This window comes from Chiloscyllium plagiosum, unplaced genomic scaffold (genome assembly GCF_037043375.1).
Source record: "Chiloscyllium plagiosum isolate Xiang-an unplaced genomic scaffold, Cpla_swu_hap1 HiC_scaffold_11, whole genome shotgun sequence".
In the NCBI taxonomy this organism is placed as follows: Eukaryota; Metazoa; Chordata; class Chondrichthyes; order Orectolobiformes; family Hemiscylliidae; genus Chiloscyllium; species Chiloscyllium plagiosum.
Window position 1 is genome coordinate 84,805,506 of NW_028270149.1, and position 24,919 is coordinate 84,830,424.

Genomic DNA, 24,919 nt, shown 5'->3' on the forward strand with positions numbered 1-24,919 from the left:
TCCAACCATCACCATTTACATGTTCCATAGTTTTTCATTCTTATTAGCAAAGCAAATAACCCCACACCCACATGATTGCGCATCTCTCACTTTGTTACCCACTCACTGGACAAGTCTATAATCCATGCAAATTGTATCTGTGTGACCTCTTCATATCTTACATTCTAACCTAGCTTGGCATCATCTGTAAATATAAATACTTCATTCTTGGTCTTTCTATCTACAGCATTAACTTAGATTGAAAATATGTAGAGTCACAGCATTGGTCATTACAGTAATTCACTGTCAACTTGAAAATGTCCTATTTATTCCAATGTGCTTTCTGACAACTAACCAATCTCTCATCCATTTTAAAATATTACTTCCAATTCCTACTTTGTATATTTTTGTACATAAACTTATTAATTATCTTTTGAAAATCCAAGTATAGTGAACAAAATAACATCCAGAGGTTCTGCTTCATCTATGGCACATCCTCAAAAATAAATAATGTTCTTAAACATAGTTTCCCTTTAGTAAAATCATGCTCATACCACAACCTTTGCAGTGTACTGTTAAGTTCTCTTCAATAAATGATTCATACAATTTTCTGCAACTGATATCAGGCTTGTCGTTCCTGGTTTTACCTTCCCCTCCTCTCTTAAGTAATGGTATTAAAATTTGCTAACTTCAATTCTGATGGAACTATTCTAGAATTTCAGGAATTTTGGTCTCATAACCAGGGCTTCTATTATTTATAATTTTGGGACATAGTCTATCAGGTCTTGAGAATCTGTTGGATTTTAGTCCCTTATGAATTTCTAAAACTTATTCCTCTTCTGATATTAAGCAGCATAATTTCTTCACTCTTAATAGCTCTTCAGGTTCTGCTATGTAATTTATTTCTTCTATGGAAACTGACAAAATATTCACTCAAAATCTGTGAATTTTCTCATTCCCTGTTATCATTTTCATCTCCTCTGTTAACATTTGCTTCAGCTACTCTCCTTTCTGAAATAATCATAAAAGCTCTTTAAACTTTAAAAAAAAATATTCCTGGCTGGTTTATTCTCATAATCTACTGTTTCCTTTTGGTCAACCTTTTGGTCACCTTTATTAGTGTTAAAACACTTTCCATCCTACAGTTGAGAACTATTCTTTGGAACATTTTAAGCTTCTTCTTTTAATTCAGTGCGATCCTAAACTTGCCTAGCTTTCCAGGGATGCTAATATTTTTTTGAATGGAATTTGCTGAACATGTGTTGAACACTGAGTTGTTTCTTGAAATATTTACCTCTGTTTATCGACATAGCATTGCCATCATACAGGCACCAGTAGAAGGTGCCTGTATGGCACCCAAGATGTCTGAGGCTTGACATCACTTAGGGTGTCGGTAGTGCATTTCTGTTAGAACAGTAAATCCTCTGGTCCAAGTGATACTATGTCTTCTTGGCCACTAATCCAATAATTTTACTGTAGATTTGCAACTAGTTACACAGAAAACAGTGTTACTCTGGAACTGATGCCCAATGTTAAAATAAATTGCCAGCGAAAATTCTCCCATGTTTGAGTCTCAAGGATATGGTAATTAAGTCAAATGCAATTCTAAGTATTTGCAAATGTAATCAATGCTGATACTTGCAGTGCAGTGCTGAGATAATACTACACCGTTAGATGTAATATGTTTCTGATGAGATATTAAACGGAATACACAACTGGCTTCTTGGGTGCAGAGGATCCTATTGCACCACAAAGTACTTCATGAAAACAGACTAACCAGTTGTTACCGCATTCCTTAACTAATGATTGATACCAATGATAATTTTAGCAGTGAACTAACAAATTCTGGCTTCATGCCCCATCAGTCATCCCTGTTAGATGAATAATTGTTAAGCAGCAATAAAATTCACAGCATTACTTTAATCTATGGGTCAATAGAGAATGCAATAGATACCAGTGACATAATGTGGAACCAGTTGGTGTTAATAAGAAATGCAAACGTGCATCAAATCTCACTGCAAGCGAACAAGATGGGACCGATTTTAACTTGGCACTCGGACCTAACACTGATGTTACAGCTTGACGCACACGACAGACACAACATTGTTTCAATTCTATTGAATGTTTTAAGTTCTTTTTGGTTAGTGGTTCTTTTATAATTAATTGTGACAGTCCCATTTTCTTGCAGCTCATTAAGATGCCAGTTGTTCTGCCTTCCTTAAATGTGAAGAAACGTAAGTTGTTCTCTGAATCAGATCAAGGATTGTAAACTGTAACCAGTGCTGTTCTTGTAGTGGTGCTGCAGCAAGACCTACTCTATGCTGTTTTAATTCTGATTATAGCTGTGTTAAATCACAAGGGAGCTGAATTTGGAATTGTGTTTATTTGGAACAAATCGTTTATCCTGTCTTTGTGCTGGAATGCCCAGCATTGATGTCTAACCTCTTCCTGTAGCAATGCTACACCTAAAAGGTACAACAGGTACAAACCCAAATCACAATTTTGATAAACACTGACAAGCACTTCAAAACAATCCAGATCACATCAATATGATCCATATACAGTAATATTCAAAATGCTAACCAATTAAAAATTCAAACAGTGCATGCGATTGCTTAATAGTCCAGACTCCATGTTTAAAATCATGCTGGTGTCAATGGTTAGAGAGTGAGACTGATAATGAAACCTATGGAATGCATTACAACATGAACATTGAACAACATCATCACCTCTATTAAATGTCTTGGTTCCATCAGAGAGACGGAATAAGAAGAAAATAATCTTTTGTTGTTTGGGTAAGTTCTCATTAGTTTGTATAGTATTTAAAAGAAACTTACTGTTCTATTCGTAACGTCTACATCTGTGTAACAAACATGCTGCTACTGAGTTCATCTATTGATAAAATGGGCATCTACAGTGGAAAAGATTTCAGATTAAAATTAAAGAAAAACTTATCCTGTAAATTAACACTCACATCCTAGCACTGACATTACATAAAACAGTGTTTGCAGTGAATGAATTAACTGACAATTTTACAAAGGAAAAAAAGGTAATGCCACTAACATTATGCATAGCTACATCCAGATTGTAACACACACCGATGTTGTGATTGAAGAATATTTGTCTTAAAACAATTTTCCTTGTTTAAATTTAGCAAACAGAAAGACTTTGAAATCTGTGCTGATTTTAAAGCAACAGCTCACTTGGAACAAGAAATAAAAGCTATTTAAAGAGCCAAACCTGATTGGCTGTTGCTGTTGCTGCGAAGGGAGCGTTCGTAGCAGGTGTTGTTGCGGACACAGTGGTGGGCGTAGCGCCGTGCATCATGGGTACTTTCAGTAGGGGACACCATGGAAGTGACAAACAGGAAGGGTGTAGCGTTATGGTAACCATGGCAGCGTGTGGAGTGGATTGCGGGCGTGGCAGGTATCACAGCAACAAGCCATGTGACATCATCATGAAGGGTGACACCAGCATGCAATCATAGTGCAATAAGCAAGACAGCATTGAAAGAAATAAAAAAAAACAAAAAGAGAAAGAAGGAGAAAGCTTATTACAATCATAATAAAGGAGAACTTAAAACACTCTAAAAGACTTTGTACATTATAGAGCACATAATGATGCATTTGTGTAATTATATAAAATAAAACACAGACTTTGAAGCAATGTATTTAACAGACACGCTGAGCAAAGTTCTGTCTGAAATTATTCAAAAAGCATGAACAATTAAATTTTGAAATTCCCTGTTAAAATTTATTCACTGTAAACACACCGTAGCTAACTAAAGGGCATATATAGATAAAAACAGGGTTGGATCAAAGTAAGAAAGGCTGGTAATATCCTAGAGTTAACTGCATTTCTGTGAAATGAAAGATGGCAGAATATTTATACCGTCACGTATTTACACATGTTCACTCATTCACACACTCAAAATGACATTCACTCACACACCCAATCAAGTTCATATAATATAAAAAAACACCCAATCTCAATATCACACTTAAGACACATACTAAATTATACCTACATACTCAAAAACCCAGATATTTTAGAAGTCCAACATTCAAAAAAAACACACTCAAAAAGCACGCTTAGACAGACATACATATTTATAAAATTATGCACGTACACAAAATATTATAAACTCAAAATCACACATAGACACAGTAATTCCTATGCTCAGAATTTTACATGGAGGACTGAATTCTCCCCCTGGCTGTTTGGGGAATTTCAGCTGGAGAGAGTGGGGAGGGACAGGAGTTGGAGATTTCCTGGGTTCTGGACCTGGCCCTGGGAAGAGACAATAAAACTCTGAGATTTTGACTAGGTCATCCCGTAATTGGTAAGGAAATGATTTCCCAGGCCAATTAAGGGCAGGAAGCTGGCTCGACAGGAGCCGCCTGCTACAATGAAGGACAACTCAGTTAGAGGTCTCTTTGACACGGATGTCCCAACCTTCTTGAATTCTTCAATGAAAAATAGAAAAAATAATAGAAAAAGACATCCACAATGAGTAGAGAAGTGGAGTTAGCTTCAGGGGAGAACCTCTGGCTGTGACCTATGTTCATACCCATACTCAGACAGGCGGATGCCTCTACTTTTAGCCTTGGCAGAACCCAAAGATTATGTTGGCAGTCACTCACTCATACATACACAGCACACACAGCTGTAGCGGTCTCTGTAATGGTCTCAAAAGTATGGCAGGTTACTTGGCTGTCAATAGAGCAGCCATCAGCCACTCTAACTGCTAGCAACTCAGTAGTTTCATTGAGTGTAGTGGCCACTGTTGGGTCTGCAGGAGGAAGAGGAGGAGGAAAATACAGCATTAGGCATGTTCCCTCAGAATAGGTTGGGGGGAATTCTGAGAGTTCACTGGCACAAAAAAGGATCTCCTTGAGCAACCCTCGTTCCCAGAAAGCATACCAGGACCAGTCAAGGTTTACCATGCATCTCACCATGTGCTAGTGGATCCCACTACTATTGGCTGAGAGTGATTGACCACTTCATCGGGATCTGGCTGGCAGGCTCTCTGACACCTTCCATGCCTGTGGCAGGAAGGAGACCAGTATGCCCACCCTCACTATTTTACCAGATTACTGGCAAAATAGGCTAGCATGGAACATCATGCTGCTGATCAGTGTGCCTTCACTGTTGCTACTGCCCAAAGAATAGCTGCCTACCTGTAGGCAGAAGAATATCAGAGTCATAGAGTGGCTCCTCGGTCCACCATATCTATGCTAACCAACAAACACCAAACTACACTAATCCCATTTACTTGGTCCATAGCCTACTGTGCCTTGATATTTTCAGTGTTCATTCAGACGTTTAATAAATGTGTGAGAGTACCTGCCTCCATCACCCTCTCAGGCAGCATGCTCCATATTTCTAAAACACTCTGGGTGAAATTTTTCTTTTCCTCAGAATCTCCTTATTACTTACTCCTCCCCTTAAACATATCAGTTGACGGGGGTTCATCATTAATAAAGCTCATTTATTGGAGGCTGAATGGATTCTTACAGGTCCCCCTCCAACACTGAGAACAGACTGTTTGCCTGGAAGGAGCAAGTAGTCAGGGCACAGGCATGCTTTCCCTCTCTGTTGTTGCAGGTCACTTTTAGTAGGTTTACCCTCAACAATGTTAGCTCAACTGTCGATTCCATTTTTGGATGTAAAAATCTTAAAAAATCCTTTAAGTCTCTACCTTACGTGAATAGCAATTTGCTGTCAGTTCTTTAAAATTCTTTCATGGGATGTGGGCATCACTAGCTGAGCCAGCATTTGGTGCCTGTTCCCAGTTACCCTCAAGGAAGTGTTGATGAACAACTTCTGTAAGCACAGCAGTCTATCTGGTGTAGTTATACCCTCAGTACTGTTCAGGAATTTGATTCTGTGATATGGAAGGAACGGTGACATAATTGCAAGTCAAAAGGTGGCTCAGAAAAGGAACTTACAGGTGGTAGTGCTCCCATGCATCTGCTGCCCTTGCCCTTCTAGGTGGTAGAGATTACAGATTTGGAAAGAGCTGATGAAGTAACCTTGACATGTTGTTGCACTGCATCTTGTCGATGTTGCTCACTACTGCCACTGTGTATTTGTGGTGGGAGAAATGAATGTTGAAGGCAATGTTTGGGGCATTAATAAATCTTTTTTTCCTAGATGATATTGAGCGTGAGTGTTTTTAGAGCTGCATTCTTCCAAGCAAGTGGAGAAATTCCATCACACTCCTGACTTGTGCTTGTAGATGGTGGACAGGCATTGAAGGGAACAGGAGGTGAGCTGCTCCCCTCAGAATTCTCAGTTTTTGACCTGCAACTGTAGCTGCAGTATCTATGTGGCCTGTTCAGTTCAATTTATAGTTTATGGTCACTTCCAGGTGTTGAGATTGGGGAGTCAGTGATAATAATGCAATTGAATGGAAAAGGGAGATCAACAGATTCTTTCTTGTTGGAGATGGTCATTGTTTAGCACTTAGCTAGCCAATAACATTTGTGCCACACATCAGCCTACACCTGAGTGTTGTCCAAATCCTGTGCATATGAACACAGACTGCTTCAGTGTCTTAGGATCTGCAAATTGTGCTGAACATTGTGCAATCATCATCAATCATTCAAAATCTCGATCTTATGGTGGGCAGAAGATCATAAAGATGGCTGTGCCTTGGACACAACTCTAAAAGAACCCTTACACTGATGCCCTAGTATAATTAATGTCCAACAACTACAACATCTTTCTTTGAGCTGGGTATGACGCCAACCAAAAGGACAGTTGTCCCCAATTCCCATAACTTCATTTTGTTCCAGAATTCCCTGATGCCATAATGATCAAACACTGTTTTGATGTCAAAGGCAATCACTCTTGCCTCACCTCTGGAATTCAGCTCTTTTGCACGTATTTAGACCAAGGACATAAATGAGGTCAACAGCAAACTGGCCCTAAGAGAACACAATACACTACTGGGCAGATTATGTTGAATAAGTGTCCTTTGATGGCACTGTCACTAACCCTATCCTTGTTGTCTTACAGAGCTAGGGAGAGTCATTCAGCACAGCAACAGACACTTCAATCCACCAGTCTATGCTGACCATAGTCCTGAACTAAACTAGTCCCACCTGCCTGCTCCTGGCCTATGTCCCTCTAAACCTTTCTTATCCATGTACTTATCTAAGTATCTTTCAAGTGTGGAATAAACTTCCTCAGGAAGTTTATTCCACACACAAACCACCCTCTTGTGTAAAAAAAAATTGTCCCTAGTTTTTTTTCAAATCTCTCTGTGGACACCTTTCATCATTTTGCTAATGATTGGGAAAAGGCCAATAGAATGATAGGTTTGATTTGTCTTGCTTTTTATGGACTGGATTTATCTCGGCAGTTTTCACATTGTCAGATAGATGTTCTGGAACAGCTTTGTCCTTCAGCTTAGACAGCCTTTCACCGCTCTTAAATAGATTACAATCATATGTTCCAGCCAATTCTCAATCCTCATTCAATGTGAAATCAGGACCCCAGATTGAAGCCCAAACTTCTGCCATAAAATCATATACATTGTAATGGATCTCAAAATTGATGGCAAAGAAAGCTGTCCATAAAGATCCAGCAACTTGTGTGATGTGGATTTCCACTTTCCGAAGGGCATTTTGATCTGGTCCTGAATCAAGGGAATCTCTAGGCCTTGTACAACAATGACATCATCAGATGTGGTAAGAAGTCAATCAACTTAAAGCATTCTCACGGATATCAAACCGCCAAGTCAGAAACAATGATTGTCCCCTACAGATTTCAATATCATTTGATAGATAGAGAAAAAAGGCTTGGGAGATGCACACATGGAATTCTGGAAAGAGCTGAGATATCAAAAAGTGTTTCATTTTAATGAAGAAATTTGTCATTCCACAAAAACAAACATAATTGTTTTGGATCATTGAGGCTCTTGTGCAGTAACTATGGACTTCGGACATTGTTACATGATGTGCAACTGTGATTTTAACTATATGAACATTTTTCAAGTATTTTACAGCAATTCTAATGAGTAAAAAGGAAAGTTCTCACAAGTTCAGTGATTTCTGGTTGACTCTAGCAGACCTGAGAATTTCCAACAGCTTGCCCCATGCAGAAAGATTAAACCAGTGACAGTAAATTCTGCTTTACTGTGTTTGATTGCACAATACACTCCAAAAGTTGCTGTTAGTTTCTACTGAGTACTGATGGTGAACACTGACAATACCTCGCTGAGACCTAGTGTCAATTGCTGTAAGGTTATATACCTCTAAAATGTTTTAGGGTATTTTACTATGTTGATGCAAGGTGCTGAACAAAACAATTTGAATGATTTTGTACTTTCTGGGGTTCCATTCCTGCATTACCACTAAAGCCCAATCCACAAATGACACCAACATATAGATGAAAACAGTTTAAGAACGTGTATCTCAAATTCTATCACCATTTCAATATGCTAAATATCTGCAGTGCTGGAAATGTGTTGCTGGAAAAGTGCAGCAGGTCAGGCAGCATCCAGGGAACAGGAGAATCGACGTTTCGGGCATAAGCCCTTCTTCAGGCTTATGCCCGAAACGTCGATTCTCCTGTTCCCTGGATGCTGCCTGACCTGCTGCGCTTTTCCAGCAACACATTTCCAGCTCTGATCTCCAGCATCTGCAGACCTCACTTTCTCCTTAAATATCTGCAGTGGTCTGACGTGAACTTCTCCACCAAGGGAAATCCTTCCCTGCCCGTCAGGCATTTTGGTTATCCACATGATACATTTGCCTTCTGTAAGTACGCACCACACAGTTGAAATGAGGGCACATTTGAGTTAGGAAGAGCTACTGTTCAAACAAGCAATTGAACAGAACATACTGTGTGGGAAACTGATGGTGAGGTATTGGCCTACAAGCTGCCAATAATACTTGAATAGAGATTCAAATTGAACATTGCATAGCACTTTTAAACACCAGCATTGCAGCTAGTCATGTTATTTAACTAACAGACAGCTTAAGTTAAAATGATTGCCTTAGTAAAGCTGACCAGATGGACATTTTTCAAATACTACTTTGGATATTACTTCTTAATGTTAGTGGATTTTTTTAATGCCCAATTCAATCACTCAGATATGGGAACACAGTGACATAGAAATGTAGCAGCAATGCAGACTCACATCTTCAGTTATTCATCAAGACTGAGCTCATAAGTACAGTCTTTATACAGTCTAAAACAGAGTTGAAGAGTTGCAGTCTGGAACTCATTTGCACAGCTCTGATGCTTGGTTGACTAAATGTTTGTACTTATTTGTGCAGACTTGACCTATGCTTCTCTCTCCCTTCTTCTGCTCTTGGAAGAAATACTCCTCATGCTCAAATAAAAACAAAATCCCCCTGACATTGCAGATCAAAGAACATTTCTCATTCAAATAATAAGTACAAACACTAGACATGTTTTTGTTTCTTGCTGTTTATCATCCTCCATTTGTTTCCAATTTCCATGTTATCTCTTCATTCTTCCTATAGGTCACAGTTCGCTACCTACTTTTCCATTGATAACTCCCACAATCAAAACCGATCAAACACAACTTTCTCCCTCCCAACATGGAAAAAAACTGAATCAATTTGCAGTGTTGACTCAGGCACCCTCTGCACAGCATCTTTAAAATTCGCTACCGCTGTCAGCTAGAAGAGTAAGAGCAGCAGGCATCAGCGAACACCAACATTTGTTAAGTTCCCCCAAAAATCATACAACTATCCTGACTTGGAATGTATCAACATTCTTTCATCTTCACTGTATCAAAATCCTGGATTCCCTATCTAACAGCAGTGTGCGAGAACCCTCACGCATGAATTGTAATAGGGTCAAAACCAAAAGCCCACATTTCTGACTTAAGGAAATCTAGACTTGGAAAGGGCTCTATCCCAAGAAAAATTTAAAAATCACACCATACTTTGAATAAATACCCTTCTTTTTACTTCTTTATGCTGTTGCTTCCCTGAGCTTTTCTTTTGTAGAACTGCCAGATGCAAAGTGTTACCATAAGACAAAAAAGTTGCTCCAGTTAATGTAGCTTGTGTGTAGAATTTTCCCTGCACTGGTAATAAAAGTTTGTTTTTTAAAGGCAGGAGAAAGAGTTAAACCTGGTGTTACTACCTGAGGTTGAAGTATCATCTCAGAAACGTTCACATGTACTAAACATATGGACATAATTTACTGATAATGGTTTACCAGCAAAAATGATAGAATAGCAGAACACAGTTACTGCTCAAACTGTAATTGGGAACTAAAATTACCTTTACTGGAGGATATTCACAAAAAAGATAATGGGAAATAACAAAGTAGCACATTATAAAACAAACTGATAGTATCAGCCTTTGGTTTAGTGGTAGCCTTCCCATATCAAAGGCAGAAGGTTAAAGATTCAAGTCAGTCCAGATAACTCCATCGAAAAATAATTGCTCCCAATGGATAAAGGTCATTCTTTATCCTTAAAGAAGGGTCCTTAAAAACTAGCTAGGAGACGATGCAATGTGTGGAAGGCAACAGTAAGTCACTTCAGCTTCTTTTCCCGAGTTAGGTGGTTCAAGTTCCTCAGGGCTGACAATCAAGTTATAATGTGCCCAAGGGACAAAATACAATGGATGAACAGAACCAAAGGTATGCATAGATATCCTTCCCAGTGAGTGTTCACTTAAGGTAGTTACAAACCCCTTTGTATTCAAATGCCCACAAGCAAAAATTAGATAGAAGCAAGAACCTGCATATTCAAGATGTGAGCTTGCCCACAGTTTTGAAGTTTTAAACTCATACATAGGTTTGATAGAAACAGGACTCATTTAGTGTTCCTTTGTCATGTTTGTCAGTGACAGGTTGTTAGGAAAGGATTGTCAGACAGAGCCCATTAAGTACTTGCTAAATATTTACTTAGTAGTTTCATTCTGTTATAGGAGGCTCTGAACATATCTCATTAACTGTGTGACATTGAGCTCTGGACACCACACAATGAAGTTGATAATGGCCTTGGAGTTTGCAGCACAGATTCACCAAAAAAAACCACACAAGGTATACGTATCTCGTGCAAGGACATGCCTCCTGAAATCATAACTCAACTGTCTAGCTTTATTTTTCAGTTTATGCACCCACTCTTTATCCTCCTCCTCCACCAAAGTAAACAGGTTTCACCTGTCAAATCCTCTAGCCACATTAAACACCTCATTACATCACTCTTTGATCTTTTATACTCAATGGAATAAAACCCTAACTCTCCAATTGATCCACCTAATTTAACCCTTGTAGCCTTATGATTAATCTTAAAACATCCTTCATTATTCAAACTTCAACTTTCTTCCTGGTTCAGTATGTTTACTGAGGTTGCCATGTGATACTGCATACTACACAGGCTGCATTTATAAGAGAGGGATGCAGCTAGATCATGCCTCCAATTCCCCCAACAGTACTGGTGGTGAACAAGATTTCTCACCCACCAGCTGGAAAGCAGGTTAAAAACCCAGTTGTGTCTCCTTTGGGGAAGGCCCACTGTTATAAGTGCCTATCAGGCTCAAAAGCAGAGATCCCAGTGGCAGGAATCTCATCCCTAAGAGCTGCTACCTGATGAAATGGCGATAGCTGTCCATTACAGGCAGCACAAGGATTGGTAGCAGCTACCAGAAGTTCACTTAAGGACAGGCCTAGGTTTACCAAGGGACCGAGACTACAGGTGAGTGAAGGTGAGATTGGGGTCATGGAATTGGGGACAGCAGAAAAGATAGGTTTGCTCTCAGCAAAGATGGGGGGGACAAACCTAACCACTACTTCCATTAATCCTTTCCCAATGCTAGGTCCCTTCATCAAGCACTGAGTGCCTTTGAAGCACTAATTGTGCTTTTAATGGCTTCAATTAGTAGTGTAAGAGGAAGGCTGCCCAGGAGCCTTCTGGTTCCAGAAAGCAGTGGGGATCCCACCCAGCACTCTTTTGATTAAATAATCTCTTTTCCAAGTCTAACTTAGAGGAGAACATCAAGTTCCATTCCAAGAATCTGGGCATAACCAAAACAGAGTTTATCTAACACACTGACAGCTTGCACTAACTGGCGAGCCATGTGAATGGGAACTGAAATATTGACTGACAGTAACATTTCCTAACACAAACACACAGTGAAGTTTCGAAAATGTGAGGGAGTTAAAGAGAGAGATAAAGCTGCAACCTTACCAACACTTGCAGTGGGAGTCATGCACAACACTGAGCCTGCAGATCATGCAGTGAAGCGTTGAAAGGATAAACAAAAAAAGGAACATTGGTTAGAAACAGTTAGCGTTCACACACATTCTGTATGAAACAGATTATAGCCAGTAGAGACACCTTTATTGATTACCTCAGCACATGCAAGGTGAGAGTTTAGTTTCTTTTTGTGAGGAACTAAAACAAGGCAATCATAATAATTCACTGAGAAATGATGGAAAGCATGAATTGATACAATAGTAAATGCAGAGATAAAATGCATTGCCTCCCAGCCAGAAGATGCAAGAATTAGTTATGTCTCTGTACTTACAAACTGCACCTTAATTCACAGCTACAACATTCATGTTGCCTCATTAAGGACATTTAGGGTTGAAACCAGAATTGGCTGGGCTGCAAAACGGAAGGAATTGACGATCAGGTAGGCATACCTTCTGATATGCATCCCAAGGCCAAGTCTAATTTCAGACCCCCCACCCCCTAAACTCTAGAGCATTAAAATCAGCACAAATTGTAATTGGAGATGGCAAGCTTTGCACAACATGTTCAAAGCATACCTGCAAAATTTTCCTTTGACTGATCCTGCACAATTACTGGAAGTTACACAGCAACATTCAAACATCCAAGTTGAGAAATGTAATTTTAAAGGAGCTGTCTCATCATTTCTAAAAGCATATCCCCATCCTTTCTCTGCTCCCCCAGCTAGGAAGCTCCTAAGTTCAAAAATGTTAACTTCCAAAATATTAAACTATTAAAATAGGAAACAAGAGTAGCTCCTTTAAATGTGAAAACCATTCTGACATGAAGAAAATGAATGCTTGCCCATTCCTCGAGTGATGTCAGCAGTGAAGCCTTGTGACTTCTAATACCAAAATGAAAGCATGGATGAAGAGCACAAGTGACAATGGACTAACCTGTTGGGATGAATGTTGGCTGTTGCAGCTGCATATTAGCTAGAGCCTGTTGGTAGTGGAAAACACTGGGGTTAAACACTGTGGTGGCACCATTGGTTTTTTCAAGTGCTGGCCTCTTTGGTAAAGGTTGGAGGGCACCAGGCTGGAGGGCCTATGGATGAGGGATTGATTAAGACATGTAGAAAATAAATGACGCATGCACCAAACAATATACACACGCATACACACACACACCCACACACCAAAGATTGGTCTGCCATTCTCCTGCAACTATTAACAGCTAAAGCAAGGCTGCAGCTGAAGCAGAACAAAGCCGCGAGACGTTGTGAACAGTACATAAATGCGAGAAGCGTGAAAGGCAGTACAAAGCCTTTGAAGAGTCAAAAGTGGAACTGCATCACCACTTTGCTTGACTTTAAACATAGGAGATCGATTGTCAAGCTTAAAGTGAGATACTTCATACAGGCTGCACATTGACAGTGATGAAATGAAAGAAATAAAACAATGCATTTGCAGCTTAGCGACTGAATGTTCAAAAAATCTGTAGCACACACAATATAATAAATAGAGATTACATAGCCAGGTTTCTCGCTAGGGTTTTAGAAAGTGCTGGGACTTGAAAAGTCTCAAGGCTCCTTTCACAAAACAGATTTTTAAAATAAACTTCATTTCATACTATACTGTCCTGCATTAAATGTATAAGAAATAGATGTTTGTTTCAATTTAATGCAGAATGTTGTTTGTAGATCATAGGTTTATTTCTGTTATATCATCCCCCATCCCACACATCATATAGACATCACTTTGTGAATAGTTTATAGTAAATACCTATAATTATTAACACCTTCAGAAAGTCAAATGAAATGAAATCAAATTCAAAGTTTTCACATTAACGGGAACCCTGAAAACCATCATATGCAGAAGGAAGCAAGTTAAGTGACAACAGAAATATTTACTGTAAATTGCAGCACCCAGGTAGCGAGAAACTGCAGCTGGATTGCTCAAATAGCACAAGTGATTATGGCACAGTGGCAGCTGAGGTACATAAAGAAAGATGCCTCCATTTAATTTGTCTAGTTAACTGTAGCATAATGGATACCTGGCAGATAGAGCTCTGGAATTCAGATTGCTAATGTCACTCCTTTCCCCTGCCAGCCATCATTTTGTGCAATACAGACGCAAAAGTGGCATATGGAATTCTACAAGGAACATTTCCCACATCAGTGACAGTTTGAACATTACTGCTATTAGGGCTGTTTGGCACATTAAAAAGATGCTCAGTAGATTCACTCAGCGATTGAGGAAGCCATTCAACCCATCTAACCTGTACTAGCTCTTTTGAAAAAGCCATTCAATTAGTCCCATTCACTTGCAGTCTTTCTGAATAACCTGTAATTAATTTTCCCCTTTCAAGTATTTATCCAATTCCCTTTTGGAAGTCACAATTGAATCTGCTTTGACCAGCCTATCAGGCAGTACAGTAGTGTTTATACAACACTTTGTAATTCTTGGATTTGAGATGATTGTGTCAATTTTATTCATTAAGACATTAACTGGTCCATTGCATGAATCCACCCTTTAATGCCAAAATCACTTTAAAGCAGTCAAACCTGTTTAAATGCAGCATTAACCCTTCTCCCGATTCACAATTGTTTTTATTCTCTTTAATCTCTCACATCACCTGAGACTTGCTTAGGAAGATTTTTGTATTGTGCTGTACCAACACAAATCAGGGGAATACATGTAACAGTATACTCTGGGCATTGAGGAGTGCAGTTGCTCCCCATTGATGTTCACAAATAGGTTTTGCTGGGTTCATAAGGCTGTAGAAACAGGTTTCACTGTGGTCGCATCACTTGTTGCCAAGCCAAACTCTTAGGAAGTGGCACAGTGCTAATTGGCACTACCAAAATACATTCCAAACAAGTCAAAATGCAATGGCAGTGTCCTAAGTGTTAAACATAGTATCAACTAAAAAAAAAGGCAGTCATGCAGTCTAACTAACATTACATTTACAAAATTAAAGAAAGCTACATGCAAAGCAAGAAGGTGAAAGGTGCAAGTACCAGGTCAAAGGTTGCCTCGAGGGACCGCTTCATTGATCTGACAGCTGGCTGAGTCTTAATTAGCAGGCAGCGAGCACATGGATGGCAATGGGCCAATGGGGTTCAAGCGCATTAACATAAACAGCAAGCAGAGGTGCATCATAGGGGCAGCAACGCAATATAGGGAGGTGAAGAGGAAGGGAGAAAAAACAAATCTGAATGCATTATACAACATATTAAAAAAGAACGAGCATGCATAACAAAAGGCATTCACTACTGTTATTGTTCAGCTACATAATTACAAACAGACACCCTTACTGTCTGTGAGTGTCGCATGAATGTTTGTAATCACTTAAGGAAAAACAAATTATTTTGATAGAAAAATGCTAAAACACAATACATAAAACTTAAAACGGTGGGTGCAAAGGGAATTTACAACTGAAAAGCTTCACCATCAAAGCAGAATAATAATCAGTTCCTAACAATGTCTAATCTTAGCAACTGGGACAGGTGTCCCTTGTTATTTCAACTGCTTTCACATTATCCCACAGCAAGTATTTATCCACATCTGTAAATGCATGATGCAACTGGAACAACATTCTACCCAGTTAATCGGAAACGAAAATTGTACTTGTCTCACAGAACATCAGCAATAAGTGAAATCTGTCATAGTATTTGGTCACTATCCTTAATAATTTACCAACAACAGTTGTTAGGATAACTGGTCTATAATTCTCTGACGTTATTACACAGTAGAATGATCAGCACAATTTTCTGGTCTAAAAGGTACAGGAGGGTATGGGCAAGATGAATTTGGGGCTTTCATGGGATCAGTGCCCATTTTTCAACAAAAGCATGGCACTTTGCATGTTAACAGATATTTCAATTAAGTGGAGGTAGTTCTCCTATTCTGATGTCCACACAAATTCACAGGGAATTGAAGAGGTAGCCAAAATGACACATGAACTTCTGGTTGTCCTTCCTCTAACTCGAAGAGAGTATGCTATTGTAGAAGTAGCTTGAGTACAGCTGATGTGAGGCTCAATGGTCAAAGACATCTTTGCCCATGGCTAACAATGACAATTGCTGTAGCAACAGTTCTCCATCCCTGTTGAATTGGATAGAACAAAAAAGTTCCAGCTAAAACAGGTTCATGTCCTTTTGAAGCTGGGGGTCTGATGTGAGGAGGCAACTGTGTTTTCCAGATCCACAGAAATTTTGAGGTTAAGTTGCCTGTAATTGGGCAGTGGTATAGAGTGAAGCATTGTTTCACATTTTAATGGCTGTCATTGACACTGACTCACTCTTCAGGTCGACTGTTCTTTCACTGACCAACACAGCCAATTGCAAATTATAGACCATGGAACCAGAATGCTGTACTTGAAAAATATCTGCCCTTTTGCACAAATTTTAAAAAACAATTACTGCACTGAGCACATGGATAGTGAAGATGATCAGTCATTTTAGTTAGCCTGGTAGTTGGCAAATTATTTACAGAATTTTTAAACATTGGCATCACTCAGATTAAACAAGAGGAATGTTGGCTTCTCTGTCCAGTTTACCTACCATGGCAGCGGCTGCAGTCTGATTCACCTGGTGCTGAGCGGCCTTTATTTTGGCTTGCAGATGTGCGGGTGGGTGAAAATACTTGCACTTTTCCCGTGAGCAGCGGCCCTTGATATAATCCATGCAAACTGTGACCGTGTTTTCATTTGAATCAATCATTGCCATTTCAAGTGGGTGTGCATAGCGGCAATCGTTTTCACCCCGAGTGCAATTTCCACGCTGAAACTCCCTGCAAACCTAATGGAAGCAATTGTTAGCAGTTGTCTTCTTGGATTTACCTGCTTTCCTTCACTTTCAAAATAAAAGGAGCAATGAAAAGAGAATACTTCATAACAATTAAAGCTGCTTTGCCACATGGTTGCTACATAATCAATTTCTAGAGTACATATAAGAGATGAAGAAGTCACTTCATCATGTCTTATTACATTAATAGATATCTTGTGATTCAGAGTCTGAGAAGTCAAGTGTTATGCTCTTCTATAGTTACAATAAAAACAAATGCAACATAAAAAATAAGAAGACTTGCATTATTATAGCAACTTTCGTGGCCTCTAGACACCCAAACTGCCTTAGAACCAATCAATCAGTTACTTCTGAGTATGTGGCAATTGCACACTGCAAGCTCTAGCAAACAACAATGTGATAAAGACCAGCTATTCTAGTATAGAGATAGTGGGTGAGGGTCAAATATTGGATTAGTGGTGCTGGAAGAGCACAGCAGTTCAGGCAGCATCCGAGGAGCAGTAAAATCTACGTTTCGGGTAACAACCCTTCATGAAGGGCTTTTGCCCAATATGTTGATTGTACTGCTCCTCGGATGCTGCCTGAACTGCTGTGCTCTTCCAGCACCACTAATCCAGAATCTGGTTTCCAGCATCTGCAGTCATTGTTTTTACCTAGAGGGTCAAATATTCACCAGTGCTCCTCAAAATAAAGTGTCATCACGATTAATAAATCAGTTTAATATCTTGTCTGAAAGACAGGAAGGATATTTCTCTTGACACAACATTAGCGCATCACATTGGATCTTGTGCTCCAATCTTTGCTAGGTAGCTTCATTTGCTCTCCTGAAAATACTTACATCCTTTTAGGATACACAGCTCAATTGCTATAAATGGTGTAAATGGAAGATAGTAATAAAATGGGACTGTCAATGGATTTAGAGGCTCAAGTTAATATTCTGGAAATCCACAGCTGCTGGTTGAATTTAAATTCAATTATGAAATCTGGAATATAAGATGAGTAATGGTGAACAGGACAACTACTGTCATACAAATGGCTCTGGTTCACTGCTGAAACTTTATTGCTGGAACAGCACAGCAGGTCAGGCAGCATCCAGGGAACAGGAGATTCGACGTTTCGGGCACAGGCCCTCTGGTTCACTGCTGTCCTACTGAGAAGGAAATCGGTCATCCTTACTTGATCAGCCTACATGTAAATCCAAACCCACTTGAGTCTTACCTACCCTCTGAAATTACCTAGCACTCACTCCATTCTAGGGCAGATTCAGATGGCAACAAATGCTGGCTTGCCAGTGACACACACATCCAAGTAAACAGGTAAGTAAAGAGAGAAGTCAACTATTACTGAAGGTAGTTGGCAGATTTGAGAAAGTGGAACATTTCAAACTGCAGGCTGATTTCTAACATCCCTCATGAGCAATAAATAACTGGTAACTCACTTCCATTTGAAATGCTAGCCTACCCATCTAATTTGTTAAGATGACTTGATAGGGCTGTTCCAAAGAAACTATTTCCTTTGGTGAGAAGAGATTTAAAAAAAACAAGGAAGTGGAAACTTAATAGTGAAATCCTAGTCATTTTCCAGCTTCAACTAAGCAGACAGAGAGGAGTCACCAATAGGATAAATTGAGGCCCAGGATTGGTGGGGGTAAAGCAACAACAAGTCCTTGTTTAATAGCTGCAGTTTCAAGGGTTTGTTCATTAAGAAAACAAATCAGATACATAGAAGGAAGGTGGTGGTTCAATTTGTTTGGGATTTTTAAAATTGTATTTTTTTGAAAAACGATTTTGGATGAGAAATAACAGGAATAAGTGAAAGTCAGGGCCCTTTTTATAAAGTAATATAAGCAAGCAAACTTGGCTAGGGGTTGTAAAGTTAAGGAAAGGCAAATAAATTAATAATATTCTGACATAAGCTTCTCTTTCAAAATAAAAACGAGTAACAAAAGGGGCTAAAGGGAAGTCATGGCAACACAGCTTGCATCCACAATATGCTCTTCCAGTATTATGTGGGAAATCATGGAAGCTTCAGTTGTCTCAGTGATCATGTGTGCAGCAAGTGTCTAGTCGCAGTTACTGGCGAACAGCATTTTGGAGCTGGTGCTGAGGTGAATTAACTATGGAGCATCTGCTGAGCATGTCATGGTTGGTACATTAAGTGAGGTGGTCACACCGGAGGTGAAGATTGAACAGTCTGAGTATAGAAAGGCAGATATACAGGAGTTGCTTGTGGCCATACCACTTTCTGACATATGTACACATGTTTTAGATACTGTTGAGGGAAATGACTGTGCAGGGAAAGCAGTGGGAGCCAACTTTGCAGCACCACAAGTGGGTCTGCAGAACAAGAGCGGAGAAAAAAACAGCAGTGGTACGGGATTCAATTGTAAGAGGAACAGACAGGCATTTCTGCAATAACAAATGTGACTGCAGGCTGGTAGGTTGTGTCTCCAGAACAGCTGCAGGCCATTCTGAAGGGGGAGGATAAACAGACAAACATCCTGGTACCAAGGCCATAGGTATGAGATCCTGCAAGGGATGAGGTCCTGCAAGCAGAATTTAAAGACCTAGGAAGTAGAATAAAAAACAGGACTGAGAAGGTAGTAATCTCTGGACCAACTCTGGTGCCATGTGCTAATGGGTACAGAAATAAGAAGCTAGTCTGGATAAATGCGTGCTCAGACAGTTAATGAAGGAGGGAAGGCTTTAGATTTCTGGGATACTGGGACCATTTTGGAGGAAGTGGGACCTGTACAAGATGGGTGGGCTGCACCTAAACCAGGATGGGACAACAAAGTCGCAGGAAGAGAGAATATTCAGCAAGAGAATGTGAACAGTCAAAATTAGAAGAGACAGTAAGTGAGTCAAGGAGGCATAGAAATTATAGACCATTTAAGGCACAAGGGAGTTTGGAAAGGTTGAATGATATTTATTTTAATTCTTCTATAGAGTATATATCTAATTTACTCTTTCATCATAAGCAATCGGGTTATAATTGTCAAGCCCAACTCTGTTGACATCCAGCATTAAACTTGGTACAACCTCTCACAGAGAAGACAGGCTAACAGGAGTGGGAGAACTGATACTAACTGATACTACCTTCCCATAACCCACCGGCAACAAAGGTAGATATTGTAACCCTTTGTCACTGGATTCATTAAGAACAGTTAACTGGATGTTGATTAAGAATTAAACCCTCAACTTCCAGGATTGTGCTGCCTGAATCTTTGAGCATCTTGTGGCTTCAACAAAAAAATCTGAAAGATTAAGAACCACGATACTGTTTCTACATCAGCTGAATCTTAAAGCTCTTCAATCACCCTGGTTCAGTTAACATTAATGCTCAGGACACATCACCAGACATACAATTTAACCTTTATTGAATCAAGTATTCCAGGGAATTGGAGCAACTTGTTTTGCATTTCAATGTGTTCAACATCATGACCTCAATGTGTCCAACATCAGGATAGGCTGCAAGCAGTTCCTATAGTCTGCAGTAACAGGTCCCTGCCACGTGGGATTGAGGGGCCAGCTCTATTTGGTACTTTTCTCCAGAGGTTGAATGTTCAGTAATGAAAACACTTGATGATATGAAACTATCCTGATACAGCCAATTTATATGTCCGCATTAGTTTCTGCGTAGCTTTGTTTCCTTGGACTGTAATTGTGGGATTCCCTGACACCAGGACTGGTGGAACCAGCACCATTCCCATGGGTCACTTCGACGCAGTCTAGGAAGTTCTGGCCAAATCCTCAGGTTAACCTTCACTGGTACAGAATCATAGAATTGTTATAGTGCAGAAAGAGGCTATTTGGCCCATCACGTCAGCACTAAATCTCTGAAGAGCATTCCGCCCAGACCCACCTTCCAAAACCTCGCAAGGGGTTTTTGGCGGTGGGTAACCAACCTAAACATCCCTTGACATTATGAGTGAATTTTTAGCATGGCCAATCCACCTAACTTGCACATCTTTGGGCTGTAGAAGGAAATGGGAGCACCCGGAAGAAACCCATAGAGACATGGGGAGAATGTATAAATTCCACACAGTTGCCAAGGCTGGAATCACACCCAGGTTCCAGGTGTTGTGAGGCAGCAGTGCTAACCACCGTGCTACCATGTCATTCTAATTGGAGCAGGCCTTCTCACATTGACCAAAATAACGTTGCAGATATTGTCTTTATTAAAGCATTTCTGTGACTGATTATTTCACTCCTGCTTATATGAAAACTGGCTATGCAAAAACATCAGTCCATTGCCAGCAATTTTCTTGTAACTCCTGTTCTTGTATTGGAAATGAGGTACCATGTAGAAATGGAATTTTGTGCACAGTTCCCAGCAAAGATATGGTGATTGAACAGGAGCCTTCTTTGACCAAATTCTTGGTCGATAGTGGCCTCTGATGGTAGGATGGTGTAATTATAACTAGACAATTTTACAACAGCAACTTCTATTTACTATGTCATAAGGCCAGCATTTACTGCTCCTCCTTAATTACCCTTGAGCCAATTAAGTGGTTTGCTACATCTTTTCAGAGGGTAGTCAAAAACATTGCTAAGGATCAACAGTCATAAGTTAGCCAGAACCACCAAGGATGGCAAACTTGCTCCCCTAAAGGCCATTAGTGAACTACCAAAGTATAGTTCCGCAATTAGTAATATTAGCTTTTTATTCCATCTTATTTAGTTAACTGGATTTAAATTCCCCAATTGCCATGGTGCGATTTTAACTCATTTTGTTGAATGCCTCCATATTGCTAATCTAATAAAATCATTTAAAATACCAGAAAAATTAAAAATTTTCATTATAAATTTTGACACAGGAAATATAATGGAAGATGTTAACAAAAGCTGCACATAGAATTGTCGTAAATTGTCCATACAACCGTAAAGAAAAGTGTACGGAAGGAAATTAGTAACTTTATTGCATATATACAGGAAATGGATACAAGTGTATATAAATACTGATACCTCCAACTTATCTGTCCGCATTAGTTTCTGTGAAGCTGTGTTTCCTTGGACTGTAACTGTGGGATTCCCTGACACCAGGACTGGTGTGTTTGGTAGGAGTTCTGTCGGAACCAGTCCCATCCCATGGGTCATATGACTCAGATAGGGATTAAGACCCATTGTATGATTTGTTGCTAAAGATGGAGTTACAGGAAATGTAGTCTATGGATAAAGATAAAAAGAAAATGCATTCACATCATGTCAGAACTTATATTACATATGGGTTTACAACAACAGAAATGAAAGGACGCAGTGGCCAACAGCACATAGTTACAGTGTATTATCAAATCACAATAGTCTTACCAGACCATAGGTCTGCTCTCTCATTAGAGAAAGATAATTGGTGGTGATTTAACTTGAAGCCCACCATACATCAGGTGAGGGGAGAGATCGAGAAGGATAGTCCTTCATGGTGACCTCAGCCGATGTGAAGACTGAATCCACACTGTTGGCATCACATTGCTTTTCAAGCCAACTGAGCTAAACCAATCCCCAACAGTGTATTATACATCATAAAAGAGATACGTCTATCACATGTATCTTTTGGCAAAGGCAGAAAATAACAGGTAAAATTCCAAAGAATAAAGAAAATTACAGCACAGGAACAGGCCTTCCGTCCCTCCAAGTCTGAGCCAATCCAGATCCTCTATCTAAACCTGCTGCCAATTTCCTAAGGATCTGTATCCCTCTGCTCCCTGCCCATTCATGTATCTGTCTAGATGCATCTTAAATGATGCCGTCGTGCCCACCTCCAACCACCTCTGCTGGCAATGCATTCCAGGCACCCACCACTCTCTGTGTAAAGTACTTTCCACGCATATCTCCCTTAAACTTTTCCCATCTCACCTTGAACACGTGAACCCTAGTAATTTGAGTTCCCCACTCTGGGAAAACAGCTCCTTGCTATCCACCCTATCTATATCTCATGATTTTGCAAATCCCAATCAGGTCCCCCACCCTCAACCTCAGTCTTTCTAATGAAAATAATCCCAATCTGTTCAACCTGTCCTCATAGCTGGCGCCCTCCATATCAGACAACATCCTGGTGAACCTCCTCTGCACCGTCTCCAAAGCATCCAATTCCTTTTGGTTATGTGGCGATCAGATCAGTATACAGTAATTCAAATGTGGCAGAACCAACGTCCTATTCAACCGTAACATGACCTGTCAACTCTTGTACTTAATTCCCCATCTGATGAAGGAAAGCATGCCGTATGCATTCTTGATCACTATATCCACCCGTGTTGCCACTTTCAGGTAGAATGGACCTGAACACACAGATTTCTCTGTACATCAATTTTCCCTAGGGCTTTTCTATTTACCATATAGTTTGTTCTAGAATTGGCTCTTCCAAAATGCATCACCTCGCATTTGCCCGGATTTAACTCCATCTGCCATTTCTCTGTCCAACTCTCCAATCTATCTATATTCTGCTGCATTCTCTGACAGTCCCTTTCACTATCTGCTACTCCACCAATCTTAGCATCATCTGCAAACTTGCTAATCAGATCAAGTAGACATTCCTCCAAATCATTTACGTATATCATGAACAACAGTGGTCCCAACACAGATCCCTGTGGAACACCACTGGTTACAGTCCTCCATTTTGAGAAACTCCCTTCCACTACTACTGTCTGTCTCCTGCTGCCCAGCCAGTTCTCTATCTATCTAGCTAGTACACCCTGGACCCCATGCGACTTCACTTTCTCCATCAGGTTAGAGAGTGCTAGGCCTTTTCTCGTTCGAATGGCGAAGGATGAGGGGTGACTTGATAGAGGTTTATAAGATGATCAGAGGAATAGATAGAGTAGACAGTCAGAAACTTTTTCCCCGGGTACAACAGAGTGTTACAAGGGGACATAAATTTAAGGTGAAGGGTGGAAGGTATAGAGGAGATGTCAGGGATGGGTTCTTTACACAGAGTGGTGGGGGCATGGAATGCGCTGCCTGTGGGAGTGGTAGAGTCAGAATCTTTGGTGACCTTTAAGCGGCAATTGGATAGGTACATGAATGGATGCTTAAGCTAGGACAAATGTTCGGCACAACATCGTGGGCCGAAGGGCCTGTTCTGTGCTGTATTGTTCTATGTTCTATCAGCCTATTATGGGGAACCTTATCAAATGCCTTAATGAAATCCATGTATATGACATCAACAGCCCTTCCCTCATCAATCAACTTTGTCACTTCCACAAAGAATTCTATTAAGTTGGTAATACATGACCTTCCCTGCACAAAACCATGTTGCCTATCACTGATAAGCCCATTTTCTTCCAAATGTAAATAGATCCCATCCCTCAGTATCTTCTCCAGCAGTTCCCTAACACTGACGTCAGGCTCATTGGTATATAATTACCCGATTATCCCTCTTAAACAAGGGGACAACATTAGCAATTCTCCATTCCTCCAGGACCTCACAGTGTTCAAGGATGCTGCAAAGATATTTGTAAAGACACCAGCTATTTCCTCTCTCACTTCTGTCAGTAACCTGGGATAGATCCCATCAGACCTGGGGACTTGTCCACCTTAATGCCTTTTAGAAACCCTACACTTCCTACCTCCTTATTCTGACTTGACCTAGAGTAATCAAACATCAATCCCTAATCTCAACATCCATCATGTCCATCTCCTTGGTGAATTATCAATGCAAAGTATTCATTAAGAATCTCCCCCATTTTCTCTAACTCCACCCATAACTTTCCTCCTTTGTCCTTGAGTGGGCCAACCCTTTCTCTAGTTACCCTTCTGCTCCTTATATACGAATAAAAGGCTTTGGGATTTTCCTTAACCCTGTCTGCTAAAGATATTTAATGACCCCTTTTTGCCCTCTTAATTCCTTGTTTCAGATTGGTCCTACTTTCCCGATATTCTTCCAAAACTTCATCTGTTTTCAGTCACCTGGACCTTACGTACGCTTCCTTTTTTCCTCTTAGCTAGTTTCACAATTTCACCTGT

The 24,919-nt window shown here is 40.0% G+C and overlaps 1 protein-coding gene across 10 annotated transcripts in view; it reads right to left on the reverse strand.

The window, feature by feature from the left end:
* The window catches only part of LOC122557063 (muscleblind-like protein 3), a 280,435-nt gene that overhangs the window by 18,808 nt on the left and 236,708 nt on the right, over positions 1-24,919 (reverse strand). For 4 of the 10 annotated variants that reach the window (XM_087992260.1, XM_087992261.1, XM_043704322.2 and 1 more), the window contains exons 4-10: positions 21,929-22,129; positions 16,719-16,955; positions 15,174-15,227; positions 13,108-13,258; positions 12,167-12,202; positions 3,220-3,311; positions 2,817-2,890 (exon numbers count right to left, since the gene is read on the reverse strand). In XM_087992260.1, coding sequence (XP_087848386.1) covers positions 2,834-2,890; positions 3,220-3,311; positions 12,167-12,202; positions 13,108-13,258; positions 15,174-15,227; positions 16,719-16,955; positions 21,929-22,129 — 828 coding nt within the window. In that variant the 3' untranslated portion in view covers positions 2,817-2,833. The remainder of the gene's footprint in view (positions 1-2,816; positions 2,891-3,219; positions 3,312-12,166; positions 12,203-13,107; positions 13,259-15,173; positions 15,228-16,718; positions 16,956-21,928; positions 22,130-24,919) is intronic. The other 6 variants (XR_006313738.2, XM_043704330.2, XM_043704333.2 and 3 more) reach the window with 6 other exon arrangements.